Below are 14,822 nucleotides of genomic sequence, written 5' to 3'. Positions count from 1 at the left end.
CTGACCACTGTGCTGTATGTATGCCTATTCTCCAGGTCGGTGCCAATATCTGTGGTTATAAAAATAATACCACAGAGGAGCTCTGCAGAAGATGGATGCAGCTTGGAGCATTTTATCCACTATCCAGGAATCACAATGGGCCTGGGTTCAGGGTAAGGTCCCCAAGAGAAGTGATGGAAACTTCTTGGGTTATCTAATCTACCTGTTTTCAAAGAGGGAGTTGAAGAAAATACTCCAGGTTGGCCCTAAGTGAAGGAGGAGAATAGATAAATTTTCAGTGATAGATTAAAAAGTAGGGTATGGGGTGATGGTGTGTGGAATATATATATATATATATATATATATATATATATATATATATATATATATATATATATAATGGTTTTATTGTTAAAAACTCACCAACAAATGTAAGAAGGGTTGCTAAAGTTTCTATGGTGCTATTATCAGTTCTGGTACCACTTTATATAAGATAGGACAATTGGCATCCATTGATATTTTCCTTCAGTTAATACAAGGAAAACCACTCCTAGATATGGGGGATCAAGGAGAAAGGATTAAGGGAAGGCAGGCCAGTGATCTGGAGGGAGTATTTCCTTCTTATATCCTTCTAGTTCTTTGTGTAACATTTTTTCACTTTTTTACAACATTCTATCTTTCTATGAATGGTTTGGGAGACCACTCCCTACTACTTCTCATGACATATCCTGCATTTCTCCTCTTCTAACCAAAATCATATTTTGATGGCAAGTCTATAGAAAGGGTTCAAAGTCTGTAGTAAGGAGATGTTTATCATGATGGTGATGGCAAGAACAAGTAGGGTGGGATGCTCTTTCTTTTAATGAATAAATATGCAGCTGAAATGATTTAAATTAAGTGATTTAGCTATTAATAGGCACACTAGAGTAACATACTGATAATCATTTTAGTTCTAGTTCTTGCCTTTGTCCAATGACATCTATAACCTGGAAAAGATCCGTAGTCAGATATTCAAAGTATTTTAACCCTGGGCTGTCCTAGCAGAGAGGGATGAACTATTTCTGGATTCCCAGCAGATGACCAGAAGCAGGGAGGGGCGTGCTCTTCCTGAAGAGATGGCCTGGAGAAATTATGTCCACAGGAGCACTCAGCTCACTCTGGCTGCCAGCTCACAGTGCTTGTTTTCTCTCCTCCCAGCTAGTGCCAGCCATAGAATGGTAATGGAGCCACACATGGAAGTTTAAATGGGAATTGAAAAAGTACAAAGGAACAGGAACAATTTTTTTAATCTATTTTATATAACTCTTTATATAAATCTATCTTTACCATTATTTCAACCCATATTTTATACAAAGTATTAATATGAGCTATTTTATATTCTTTTCTTTCTATAAAGTCATTAAAACTCAGTGTGCATTTTGCACTTGCAATACATCTCAATTTGGATGCTGGAGTGAAATGTAGTCCTACCAAAACAATAAAGTTATGTTTATTAGAGAAATACTTTAACATTGATTCAGTTTTAGGTTTATATTTAAATTAACTATTATCAAATATAATTAAAAGTGTAGTTCCCCAATCTTACTAACTACGTGATTGTATCGCAAATCAGCGAGCTGGACAAGACACCTAATGAGCCCATTAGTTAGGAGTCATCTTTATTGCATGCAGGTTCAGAGCAGATTACCTCTGTCAAATTCTGAACAAACACAGGAGGGAGTATTTCCTTCTTATATCCTTCTAGTTCTTTGTGTAAGACAGCTTGTAACCTTGAATAGATATTATATCTAATCAAACAGCTGTACTATCTATACAGACAACTTGTAACTTTGTGTACATATTATATCTAATCAAACACCTATAACCTTGGATGAACAAACACTTGGCAGAATATGTGAATTAATATAGTGTATCAGCTCCTTTAGATGGCTAGCTTGCAAGGTCAGACAATTAAGTTTATCTTTTCTATTCAAGCAAAAAAGCAAAGTTATTTTACAGTCTAAAAATAACAGAGTTGACCCATGGAATAAGAGACTGTCTAAGAATAACAGAGTAGTTCAAACAGCAGTTTTTCCTAAGGAGGGATTATTACCATGCTTCAATATAAGTGCTTAATAGCCCCATGTGACTGATGGCCACCATGATGGACAAGGCACCTCTAGATTGTCTCAGTTGGAGACCAGATGCTGGAAGCTGTGGAGTGTTATTTTCTTGGGTGTTTAGCCTCATCGTGGTATAGAGTAGTTCTATTTGGAAGGGGGAAATGGGCAATTTGGGGAACAAAAGAAAGGAATAAATTTAGATAATTTTTTCTAGAATTCAGTCCCAGTAATACTATAAGGATAACAAGTTTAAATTTGATATGCACATCTTTCAAAGAACAAGGAAAATGAACAATGAACAAAATGCATGTCCATCATTGATGGAAAATGTATGTTTCTGGGTCCTAAGAGAATTAGATTTCCCTCATAAAGGGTTCTTTCTTTGCTCTTAAATAAAATCTGCTAAAAACTGTCTTCCTGATTTCTTTGTACTTTGTGTATTGAAGAACAAATAGAGGTCACTGTCTTTGGGACAGAGAAAATAAAACAAATTTTGATGGTGAAAACATTATAAATAAAACTACACGTAAATTTTAACATTGCAAATTCATAAAAGTACATAAGAAAAAAGATGGATTATAGGTCATGGTGGTTTAAGACACTGGGTTTCAATTTTTTAAAATATATTTTTATTAATTTCAGAGAGGAAACGAGAGGGAGAGATAGAAACATCAATGATGAGAGAGAATCATTCATCAGCCACTTCCTGCACACCCCCTATTGGGTGGGGATCGAGCCCGTAACCCAGGTATTAGCCTTGACCAGGAATCGAACCAGTGACTTCTTGGTTCCTGGGTTGACACTCAAGCAATGAACCCCATGGGCTGGGCTCAAATTCCTTTTTAGTGGTAGTATGACTTTATTATTTGCCAAATGAAGTATCATGAGAAACCTCAATAAATAAAATAAATTGGAACAGCTCTGAGGGAGCAGGGCCCACTATAGGCCCTTTATCTTTTTGGTAATCTCTGTAGGTTTCTTTATCATCCTGAGGCGGGGTCATGAATCAATGTCAGAAGACATGTGTCAAATTTAAACTCTGCCACTTCCTTGCAATTTTATACTGCATTTTTGATATGGTTTTCTCATCTATAAGATGAAGGAGCAGGTAGGTCCCAGATCCTTTCAGTTCTGGAAATGCTTCCACATCTTCAAGTTGGAGAACATAGCTATTTTCTTGTGAGAAAACTTATCAAAGAGGACTTTTAAACTATGATGGAAATATTTAGTAATCACTTATGTTTCCTCCTAGGACCAGGACCCTGCTGCTTTTGGTGAAGACTCTCAGCTGTTGAGTTCCTCCAGGCATTATCTGAACATCCGCTACACCCTGCTGCCTTATCTCTACACCCTCTTCTACCGAGCTCATACCCTGGGGGAAACTGTAGCGAGGCCCCTGGTCCATGAGTGAGTTTCCTTACCCACAAAGACATCCTTTCAGATTATAATTTCGCTTCCCTTGTTAGTAGTAACAAAGTTTGCTAGGACCTTGTTTTCATATAATGAGCTGCTCTCTTACATTGGAGGCTTCACCTACCTTCTCTGTTTTCCAGGTTCTACCAGGACAATGCTACATGGGATGTGCATGAGCAGTTCTTATGGGGACCTGGACTCCTCATCACGCCTGTGTTATATGAAGTGTGTTTATAATCTAAGCAGTGGGATGGGATATCAACACTAGTCCTCATGGCTCTATAGCTGAATAATTTGGAGGCTGAATATCTTTGGCCGCATTTAAATATAAATATGAATAAAATGAGAGATCGTGAACATTTGGAAATTAGAAAAATAGTAATTCTTGGTCCCACTGCCTCACCAAGCAAAACAATTTCCATTTTGTAAGCTTAAATCAAAGCCTGTGTTCTTAAGCATATGGACATTGATAGGGACTTCAAATGCCTGGGGCTGGCCATCTGTCCGTGTTTCCCTTTGACCGGATGTGCTCTTGGGGTTAGGAAGAGAGAAGAGGTGGGGAGAGGAGTAGGGAGGGAGAGAGGAAGGCTGGTCAAGGGGCGGTTGTTACTGTAGAGTCCACGTATGAAGTGTGATTTGGGGCAGCAGTGATTGGGGAAGTACAGGGAAAGAAAGGGGGTATCAGGATCATGTTGACCAGTTTGTAAACATGGAAGGTCGCCAATGTACTCATATAAAAGGCCCTTGGAGCTGGTGTTTTAGCCACACCATCTCATGGCATGTCCAGCTATAGTGATGCTGCTGGAAGGTTCTCCAGGGTGCCTGACTGTTTAATTTCCCACCTGCCAGATTACACAAGTAACTCAATGAATGAACTTTCTCTGCTTCTCTTAGAAAGTTTAGGAACCTCAAGCAAAACAAACTTAAATTCTGGTACAGATCTGTTTTGGATGAACTGCCCGACCTCTCTGAGTATCTGTATTTTCATTGGTAGAATGGCAGAATCCCAACTATTTCTCAGGATTGTTCAGAGGAGCACATGCAGCCACACGTGGAGGTGTTGTGCAAACTGTAAAAGGATATGCTAATGTCGCTCATTGTTGTTATTTCCCTAGGGTGTGGACCGGGTGAAAGCATACATACCAGATGCCATCTGGTACGACTATGAGACAGTAAGTGAGGTAGCCCTCTTGGCCCAGAGACCCGCCTCTGGCAGAGGAAGTTCTAAGGCAGCAGCATTGTTGGGAGCTTGGGTAGGATGATAGTATGAGGCTTTACATTTAGCTGATTGTGGGTACTTTTCCATGTGGAAGGCCTTTCCCAATATACCATGAAATAATTTGAATAACTGGGGTAGGTTGATGGGAATGTTCATTATGTCAACCTGGCTACTATGCGGCTGTCAGGATTTAGGCTGTGATAACCTAGGGAGTTAAAGCCTGCTTGTGGAATCATAGCATGGTGTAATACAATGAAATAAGGTGGGTTGGAGTCTCAGCTTTGCTATCTACTTACTACCTTTATGCCTTGGACAAGTCACCTTCCCGTTTGGGAGGTCTCAGTTTTTCTCTTATTTAAAATGAGACAGTAAAAGTAGAAGATCTCTACAATTCCTTCTAGCCTAAACAGCCTATTATCTGATTTGTTTTCTTTTGTTGTAGGGAACAGCCATTCAATGGAGGAAACAATTGGTGGAGATGCTACTGCCCCCTGATAGGATAGGACTTCACCTTCGAGGGGGCTACATATTTCCCATCCAGCAGCCAAACACAACCACAGAGGCCAGGTAAGCTATAAGCTCCTCACTTTTCTAAGGTGTAACTGCTCTCATGCTCCAAGGGGCAGAGCATTATGGGAAAGGTTAATAGAGGGACTGAAAGTGGATATACCCAAGGAAGACATCTTTAGTCAGTGATCTTCCTCCCTTCCTTTCAAGGTTGGCCCCAAATTGGCATCTTAGTCTTCATTTAGGGGGTAAATGTAGCCTTTGTTCCTTTACATTTCCATAGTCTTTTACTTCTGGATTGAATCAGATTATAAGAATAGTCAATGATCTCATTGACTCATGATTGAATAAGATAATGAAGTAAAGAACTAGTTGTTATTGTTTTCTTTATGGTCAAAAATTGTCCTCAAGGAGGTTCACTTAGGCATGAGAGAATGCAAGTCAAATAGGAGATCAAAGACAAAATAACTTCAAGGTCAAGAGCCAGAAATTTTGGGTTCAAGTCCCAATTCTACGTCATACCAGATGTATTGTTATGGCAACTTATTCTCTATATTTCTGCTTATCATTTGTAAACCAGGGATGATGATAGGTTGACTTTTTAGAGTTATTGTAAGCTTTGAATGAAATAATATAAACATTTAATGTACATAAAACACTTAGGAGAATTCCTGGCACATGCTAAGCAGCGATTAGTGCTAATTGTTAATGTTATCACAAACCCAGTTTTCACCAGGACCTGTCTCCTTTGACTATTCTTCTCATGCTCATTCACTACTAACCTCTGTTGTCTACCCACACCCAGCTTCCGTGTTTCCATTCAAGGTCATGATCTACTCTCTTTCTAGGATAAACTCTGAAATTATCTGTCTGTGAAGCATGAAGGAGGTTTATTTAACACAGTTCTATCTCTTCTTCATTCTCTGAAACTGAGACTTGCTCTTTTGTAGTCGGAAGAACTCCCTGGGACTCATTATTGCCTTGGACTACAAGAGAGAAGCAAAGGGAGAGCTGTACTGGGATGATGGTGTATCTGCAGGTAGACTTTCTTATGGCACCACCACTGCAGTGCTCAGTGAGATTAGCCATTGCAAGCTGCCCAATACAGTGCTCACTCTGTTATCACTGATGCTTATTTCTATAGCTTAAAAATCAACTTATTCTGAGATTTGGTTGGCCAAGCACAATGCAATTAAAATAGACTTCAGATGAGCAAGTTGTATGTTACTGACTATACCAAAGCAACAGACATTATTGGATTTAGTTTAATTATTCTTTCCTCTGGGTATCATTATTAATACCAAATTATACTTTTTGCTCATAGATTTGCAAAATACTTCTTTGGTTACTATTGAAGGGAGTATCTTATCTGTGTAGTGTGTTTTTTCCACTGTAGGATTTTCATATAAGTACCTCACACAAGCTTATGGTCTGTGATGATAGAAAAGTCCTGCCCTGCACAGAATTAGCATTTGTTAATATTTATTGGCTATTTATGATTGCATTGCATGCAGGGGACATAAAGATGAATAAGACATTGACATTGCACTTGAGGAATCATTGCATGCAGGGGACATAAAGATGAATAAGACATTGACATTGCACTTGAGGAACTCCCGGTGCAGCAGGATAGATACATTGTGTATGTGGATACCTATAATGCAAGTCAAAATGTTGTAAATGCCAGCAAAACAGTATTTCATAGAGGCCATGGGAGTTCGGAGGATGAAGCAGTTACTGTGGGTTGAAGTGGCCAGGAAACCTTTGTGGAGATTTGACAATAATGGGTAAAACGTGGCTAAGCAGAATCAGATGGCAAAGGTATTCCCACTGAGAGAAGAGCCTCTACTTTCTATGTGATGAGGACCCTCTATCCTTCTCTTTCAGATGCTGTAATGGATAAGAATTATACTCTGTATGAGTTTTCTGTCACCTCGGTAAGTACTGTTTCTGAGGAACATACAGTATATGTTCTTCGCTGTGAATGCTTTGATTTGCTATAGAAGCGTAGTCATGTGGAATAGGGACAGTGCTTGACTCCAATGGTCCCAGAAAGGATATATAAAGTGTAAGAATTCGGCATTAGTTCAGTGAAGAACTAGTTTGCGTGTGTGTGTGTGTGTGTGTGTGTGTGTGTTTCGGGGAAAAAAATGCATTACCTCTGAGTTTTATACGATGAGTCCTGGCTTCGAAGATATGCCTTATTTGGGGGTGGGGCGGGTTGTACAAGTGTGTGTGGTATGTGGGCTGTGGGTGGGAGGTGGTGAGTGGTGCACTGCAATTTTGAGGTTCCTCCATAATGACCTTGCTTCCCAACCTCTAAACTTGGCCTTGGACACAGGTATGAAGTGGTGCTTTTGAGAGATTGGGAGACACAGAACAGCACTCCCACATTGTCTCTATTTCCCAAAGGGACTGAGAGGAAGAAAGGAGTTAGGCTAGCAGTGGATGGGAGAAATATAATCTGGTTTTCTTAGATGGCTGATTGTGCATGGGCAGAGATTTCTTTTATGGGAATCTCTCTCCCTTATTTCCTTCCTTTTATGTTTCTACTGTTGTTGTTTTTTTTCGATTATACTTTTCATTTTGAGATAATTATAGTACCCCATGTAGTTGTAAGAAATAATAGAGATCTGTTTTACTCTTTACACAGTTTCCCCTAATGGGAGCATCTTATAAAATGATAGTACAATTTTACAACAAGGATATTGATATTGATGCTGTCAAGATACAGAACATTTCCATCACTACAGGATCCTGCCTATGGTCCTTTTATAGCCACACCTACTTGCCTCCTCCCCTCCCCCTTTGTTAGCCCCTGGCAACCACTATTCTGTCCACCATTTGAATAATTTTGTCCATTCAAGAATGTTATGTAAATGGAATCATACAGCATGTAGCATTGGAGATTTTTTTTTTCCCCCACTCAGCATAATTCCCTCAAAATTCATTCAAGTTGTGGTGTACCCATAGTCCCTTTCATTGCTGAGTAGTATTCCAAGATACCCAGCTTTTATTTAACCATTCACTTAGTATAGAGCATCTGGGCTATCTCCATCAGGCGCAGTTACAAATGAATAAAGCTGCTATGCACATTATGGGCAGCTTTGTGTGTGAACACAGGTTCTTGTTTCTCTGAGATAAATGCCTAAGAGTGCAATTGCTGGGTTCTACAATAAGTGCATGTTTAGTTTTATAAGAAACTGCCAAACTGTTTTTCAAAGTGGTTGAACCATTTTAGATTTCTAGCAGCAGTGTATACATCACCCAGTTTTATGCATCATAACAAGCATTTGATGTTATGATTTCATTCTGATGACAGGGTAGTGATATCTCATTGTGGTTTTGATTGGTATTTCTCTGATGTCTAAAGATGTTGACTGTCTTTTTTTGTGCCTGTTTGTATATTCTCTTAGGTGAATGTCTACCTATTTATTTTGCCCATTTTCTAATTAGATTATTTGCCTTATTTTTCTATTCAGTTTTGAGTGTATTTTAAAAATATATTCTAGAAACCAGTCCTTTGTTTGATTTATGGTTTGTAAATATTTTCTTTCAGTCTGTAGATATCTCTTTTCATCCTCAAAGTCTTTCACAGAGCAAACATTTTTTATTTTGATGGGCCTAATTTATCTTTTTGTTCTTTTGTGGATCATGCTTTTTGGTGTCTAATATAAGAACCCTTCCTAGTCCTAGATCTTGAATATTATCTCCTAAACTTTATATATATATATATATATAATTTTTATATTAGATGTGACATTTAGGTTGAGGTTCAACCTTTTGCCTATGTACATCCAGTTGGCCCAGCACCATCTGTTGAAAGGCTATTCTTTCTCCACTGTGTTGTTTTTGTACCTTTGCAGAAATCAGTGGGGCATATTTGTGGGATGCCTAGTCTTTCTAAACATCAAAGTGTTCCTTTTTTCCCCTTAGTCTTCAGTTCTACTTTCTTTGTCGTAGCTCAACTTTGTCACTTTTGAACTGTGGTTCCCTGAATAAGATATCTAATTTCTCTGGGTTTCACTCTCTTCCTCTGAAAAAGTTGAGATAATTAGAGCTTCAACCTCATAGTTTGCTGTGAGACTTGAATGAGATAATACATGTAAAATGCTTAGTACAGTGCTCGACACATAGTAAGCATTTATGCAATTAAGCTCTTATCAGTATTATAATTAGAATACAAAAAAAATTATGTGGGCACTATTTTGTGTGTATCCTTTGTGTGTTAAAGGTTCTCTTGTGGGCTTCTGTCTTTTTGTTTTCTTTGTTGGTATCCATCACATCTGCTTGAAAATTCCATGATGTCAGGAACATATTTTCTGAATAATGGAATCAATAAATAACCAGAGAACCAAAGCAAGCATAAAATATTACACTAAGACTTAGGACTGTTAAGTGTCTGGGTTAACATATTTCCTGGGGAAGATCATCAGACACTATCTAGAACCTCAGAGATAAAGGATATAATTTAGATCATAGAAAGAAAGATGTTGAGTGGCATTGGGCACAGTTAGAATGTGATATACTTGGTCTCTAAACTGACTTTTTTTTTTTTTTCCCAGAACCATCTACAAGCAAAGATTACAAATAATTATATGGATCCTGACAACCTCACATTTACAGATATCATAATCTTGGGAATGGACAAAGAACCTACTAATTTTGTCCTTAATGATATTGCCATTTTAAACGTTAGCTACAATGCGTCAACGAAGGTGGGCAATTGTTCCATCCTGCCATCCTGCAGGGCCCTTGCTGGAAGCTGACAGCCCTGAGATTCTGACAGCCAGCTCTCTCTCGCTCTATTGAGTTTGGAGGGGCACAGAGACACTGACATGCTGGGAAATTGACCACACCCTAGGAAGGATACAGACAGAGAAACATGTGCTCGCTAAACATGAACCCCTGAACTTTGAAAAAGACAGTCCTTTCAGTGGGACCTAGAAGAAGGCAGTTCTCTGGGCAAATTTAAAACTAGACATTCTGATCCCACATGTGATGCAGTTCCATACATTATTATTCAAACTATATTATTTGATACATTGGCCTTGTTCTAGAAGGTATTTACACATTCACCCTCTCATTGAGTTAAAGACCCCCTTTGAGACACAGCTGATATTTTCCTTAGTATTTTAAGCAATTTTTATATCATTATAGAAAATGAGAGTTGAATAAAACAGCAGGGGTAATCAGTTTTATCCTTATTTTAAAAAATATATTTTTATTGATTTCAGAGAGGAAAGGAGAATGAAAGATAAAAACATTGAATTGGCTGCCTCCTGCATGCCCCACATTGGGGATCGGGCACCAGGAATTGAACCATGACCTCCTGGTTCATAGGTTCAACTATTGAGCCAAGCCAGCTGGGTGGTTTTGTCCTTATTGAATGAGTCCCTTACATGATAATCTCAGACAAAAGATCCCAATTATTAGTTGAGTATTTCAAGTGCTTGGGAATTCACTATTTTGTAGGGAGGCCTCCTTCCATTTAGACAACACATATACCCAATGATAGGAGCTTGGGTTCTAGAGTTAGGCTGAATGGGATTCCAATCCTAGCTCTACCAGCCCTTAGCTGTGAGATGTTGGGCAAAACATTAACTTCTATGAACATCAGTTTTCTGTTTTGTGAAATGGAGAGAGCCATATTTTTTGCAGCATAAGATTGCGTTATAGCATTAATAGAAGGAATGCATATAAAGTAGTTATCACAGTGCCTGGTCCACATACATGCTCAATAAAACTTAGCTATTGTTATAATTGTCACCATTATTAAAATGTATAGGCATCACTCCCAGAAGGCAATTGCCCAACAATGACAGCCCTCCCAGTGATTAGTACTCCTTAACATGATGGAAGCCTTTCCCATTCAGTATTCTATAGTGACTTGAGGTGAGAAGCGTCGGGAATGAGCCAAGTGCATTTTCCTGGCAAGGAGGTCAAAAGTCCCAGAGGAGGAACAATAATATTCCAACTATCCCCTGACAAAGTGGTATTGGATGAAGGCTATCTTAAGGTAAAGTGACATTAGATGAAGGATGTCACATGGCACGGTTGTATTGGACGAAGGCCATCCCAAGGCAAAGTGGGATTGGATGAAAGGCTAGCTCCCCCAGGCTTGACTTCCCAACCATCAGGGAAGGACATTATCCAGGTGTCTCTATTTCTCCTCATTTGTCACTGTGGCCTCCTTTCTCATTCCTCAGGTGGTGAAAATCACTCATCTCGAGGGACTGGTACTGGGACAAGAATTCTCCATGAGGTGGACTCTTTTGGTCAGTGACAAAGAGAAGTTCAACTGCTACCCTGAGGAGCCCACTGCCTCTGAGGAGAAGTGCAAGCAGCGGGGGTGCCTTTGGGAGGTAAAGATGAGGAGCAGATTACCACAGTGAGCAGGAAGTTGTAAAAACTGGCCCAGGAGTGATTAGGCACCAAGAAACATTTTCCAAACACTGTTGGGTTGAATGGGAATCATTCTTCAGGAAGAAAACAATACTGTGCCAACAGATGCACCGTTTTGTCAACGCTGAGTGGCAGGCAATCAGTGTTTTCCTCAGATATCCTGAATGAGAAGAAACTCATTGCTGCCCTGGCTCCCTCTTTTCTCTCACCTCCTTATTTTAAACCCACTTTTATTTTTAACATAGTAACAATACATTGTGCATTGAGTATTTTAAGTGATTTTTTTTTTCATGAATTAGAGTTCAGGCAGGAAGGTAAGGTATGAGTCTTACCCTCCATTTGAAAAACAGAGAGAATGAAAGCCAGAGAAAGAGAAAATAAGTGATTTCCTTAATGTCACAATGGGGGCAACTATCCCATGGCAAAGTGGTATAGTTTGGGGGCATTGGGAGCAGAACCCTGCCTTAGGATTCCAGTCTCCAGATCAAGCTACCTGCTGACCCTTCACTACTCACCTGTTACAAACGTACAGATGTCTCCCAAAAATGTATGCACACTTCTTTGAATAATTATTCATTCCAATGGGTTAAATCTGAAAAGAAAGAAACATTGGAATGAATAATTATTCAAAGTGTGTATATATTTTTTGGGACACCCTATATTATTTCAGTGTTTTGAGAGCTGAAGTTCAAAATCAAGGTGTTGGCAGGTTTGGTTCCTTTCGAGGGCTGTGAGGGACAATTGGTCCCATGTCTCTCTCCTAACTTCTGGCGGTTTCCTGGCAATCATTCATGTTCCTTGGCTTATAAAAATGTCACCCCAATTTCTGCCTTCCTCTTTACATGGTGTTCTTTCCCCGGGCACATATATATCTCTGTGTCCAAATTTCCCTATTTAATAAGGACACCAGTTAATATTGGATTAGACCCACCCTAATGATCTCATTTAACTAGGTCATCTGCAAAGATCCTATATCCAAATAAGGTACCAGGTGTTAGGACTTAACATCTTTTTGGGGGAACATAATTGAACACATAATAATGGGCATAGTGTCAGAGACTTAGTCTGTGTTAACCAACACTTTTTAGAAATCAGAGTGTGGTGTTGGAGGCTGACTGAGAATTCATCCTCTCATTGCAGAACACAGTTGTTCCTGGTGTGCCCACCTGTTTCTATGACACCATCCCTAAGTATGCTCCCAGTAATATTCAGTATTCGCCCACTGGCATCACCACAGACCTTACCCATCTGACAGCCCCGGAGTCAGCTCGAGCAGCAGCACCATCACCACGGAGCACGCGACATACACCTGCAGCAGCAGCCACCACCTCTCCCGCTCTTTCTGCAGAGATCACCTCCCTTAGGATCAGCGTGATCTACCACACAGAAAGCATGCTGCAGTTCAAGGTAATGCCCGTGTTGCAGATTCCGGTCGTCAGCACAGAGTTCTTGTGGGATGGAAATTACCGAAACATCTTTTAGTCCAAATCCCTCATTTTAGAGTTGAGGATGCTGAAGCCCAGAAAGGTAAAGGCCAGAAAGTCAGGAGATAGTAGAGTTGGGTGTGGCCTTAGATCCACCAGGGTTGTCCATGTCCTATAGTGAAGGGTTCTGTAAGTCAGAACGATCCTCAAAGACACATTAGCCCTGAGAACAAAGTGTCTGCTTTTTGGTAAACTCATATGGGTGGCATTGACTCATTTCCAACATTACAATTATTTCTCTAGCAGTTGATACTTCAACTTAATATGCATCAGAATCACTTGTAGCTCTTGTTAAAAGACATTGCTGGGGCTCCTGCCCAGGGTTTCCAAGAATCTGCATTTCTAATGAATTCCCAAGTGATGCTCCTGCTACAAATTAAGAGGCCACACTTTGAGAACCACCACTCTGCTAAAATAGAAATATGATGTGAGCCACATATGTTTTCTGATAACCATATTTTAAAAAATGTATTGAAAAAATTAGGTGAAATGGATTTTAATAGCATTTTATTTTACCAAGTTGCTCAATGTTATCAGTTCATCATGTAATCAAAATACAATTACGTACTGAGATACTTTAGATTATGGTCAGATTAAATCTTCAAATTTTGGTTTGTATTTCACATTTATAGTGAGTTTCAGCTCAGACTAGGACATTTCAAGGTTTAATGGCCACACATGGCTAGTGGGTACCACCTTGGACAGTTCACTCTAGACATTGCTTTTCACATTTCAATGTTGGGCGAATCACCCCAGGGACCTTGTGAAAATGAAGATTCTGATTCAGAAAGTCTGGGGTAGGGCCTCAAATTCTGCATTCCTAACAGGCTCCCAGGTAATATTGCTGCTTTTGGTTTGAGAAACAGAATATTGAGAATCGAGCCTTTCGACAAAACTTGTCCTAAGCATAATATGTGGGCTCATATTATTATGATAAAAAGGATGATCACTCATAATAGTAATACTACCTGGCCTTACATAACACTTTGCCCTTCTCTCCTTTTGCCCACACAGCAACCCTGTTAGGTTGGTAGAAACAAGTGGTAGGTACAAAGGAACAATCTTAGGAATGAAAAAGCTGAGCAGCAACTGGAAGCTCAACTAGTAAGAAGATCTCATAGTTCATATGAAAACTCAGTTCTCTAGTTTCTAACATATGTACACATGCTAACACATAGTATTATAAAGTTATGTGCACATACTGTTCACATACCGCACTCGTAAAAACACATGCACACATTCTGTCTATGAGATTCTACACCCTTAAGTTACAAATTCCTTAGAGGCAGTGCCCTCCCTGGCTTTCATGGGTATTGTTGAGGGTGTTTTTTTGTGTGTTTTTTTTTTTCCAGTTCAGGATGTGTTGGGCACAGTGGATGGGTAGGCCTCACATCTATTTGCTTTGGGATATTTGATGCTTCCTGATGGGAACTGAATTTTGAGCTGGTATGAGAGGTTTTAGGTATGAGATTCCATCAGAAAGTCTCCTTCTTTCTCACTGTCAGATCTATGATCCCACTAATAAAAGGTACGAGGTCCCAGTGCCTCTGAAAATCCCTTCCTCTCCTGTTGGCTCACCTGAAAACCGTCTGTATGATGTCAGGATTCAAAACAATCCTTTCGGGATCCAGATTCAACGGAAAAGCTCCAGCACTGTGATGTAAGCACCATTTTTATTTGGTTCTAATTAGAGTGGTTCTAGATCTAATTGCA

The 14,822-nt window shown here is 39.5% G+C and overlaps 1 protein-coding gene across 1 annotated transcript in view; it reads left to right on the top strand.

Annotated features, from left to right (window-relative positions):
• MGAM2 (maltase-glucoamylase 2 (putative)) overlaps positions 1-14,822 on the top strand; it is a 76,031-nt gene that overhangs the window by 28,829 nt on the left and 32,380 nt on the right. Inside the window, 11 exon segments of the mRNA XM_036329001.1 lie at positions 36-152; positions 3,334-3,488; positions 3,635-3,719; positions 4,610-4,666; positions 5,156-5,280; positions 6,171-6,259; positions 7,108-7,157; positions 9,786-9,938; positions 11,430-11,585; positions 12,766-13,032; positions 14,615-14,769. Of these exon segments, the coding sequence (XP_036184894.1) occupies positions 36-152; positions 3,334-3,488; positions 3,635-3,719; positions 4,610-4,666; positions 5,156-5,280; positions 6,171-6,259; positions 7,108-7,157; positions 9,786-9,938; positions 11,430-11,585; positions 12,766-13,032; positions 14,615-14,769 (1,409 nt within the window).

This window comes from Myotis myotis, unplaced genomic scaffold (assembly GCF_014108235.1).
Source record: "Myotis myotis isolate mMyoMyo1 unplaced genomic scaffold, mMyoMyo1.p scaffold_m19_p_11, whole genome shotgun sequence".
Lineage (NCBI taxonomy): Eukaryota > Metazoa > Chordata > Mammalia > Chiroptera > Vespertilionidae > Myotis > Myotis myotis.
This window is presented reverse-complemented; position numbering and strand designations above follow the sequence as displayed.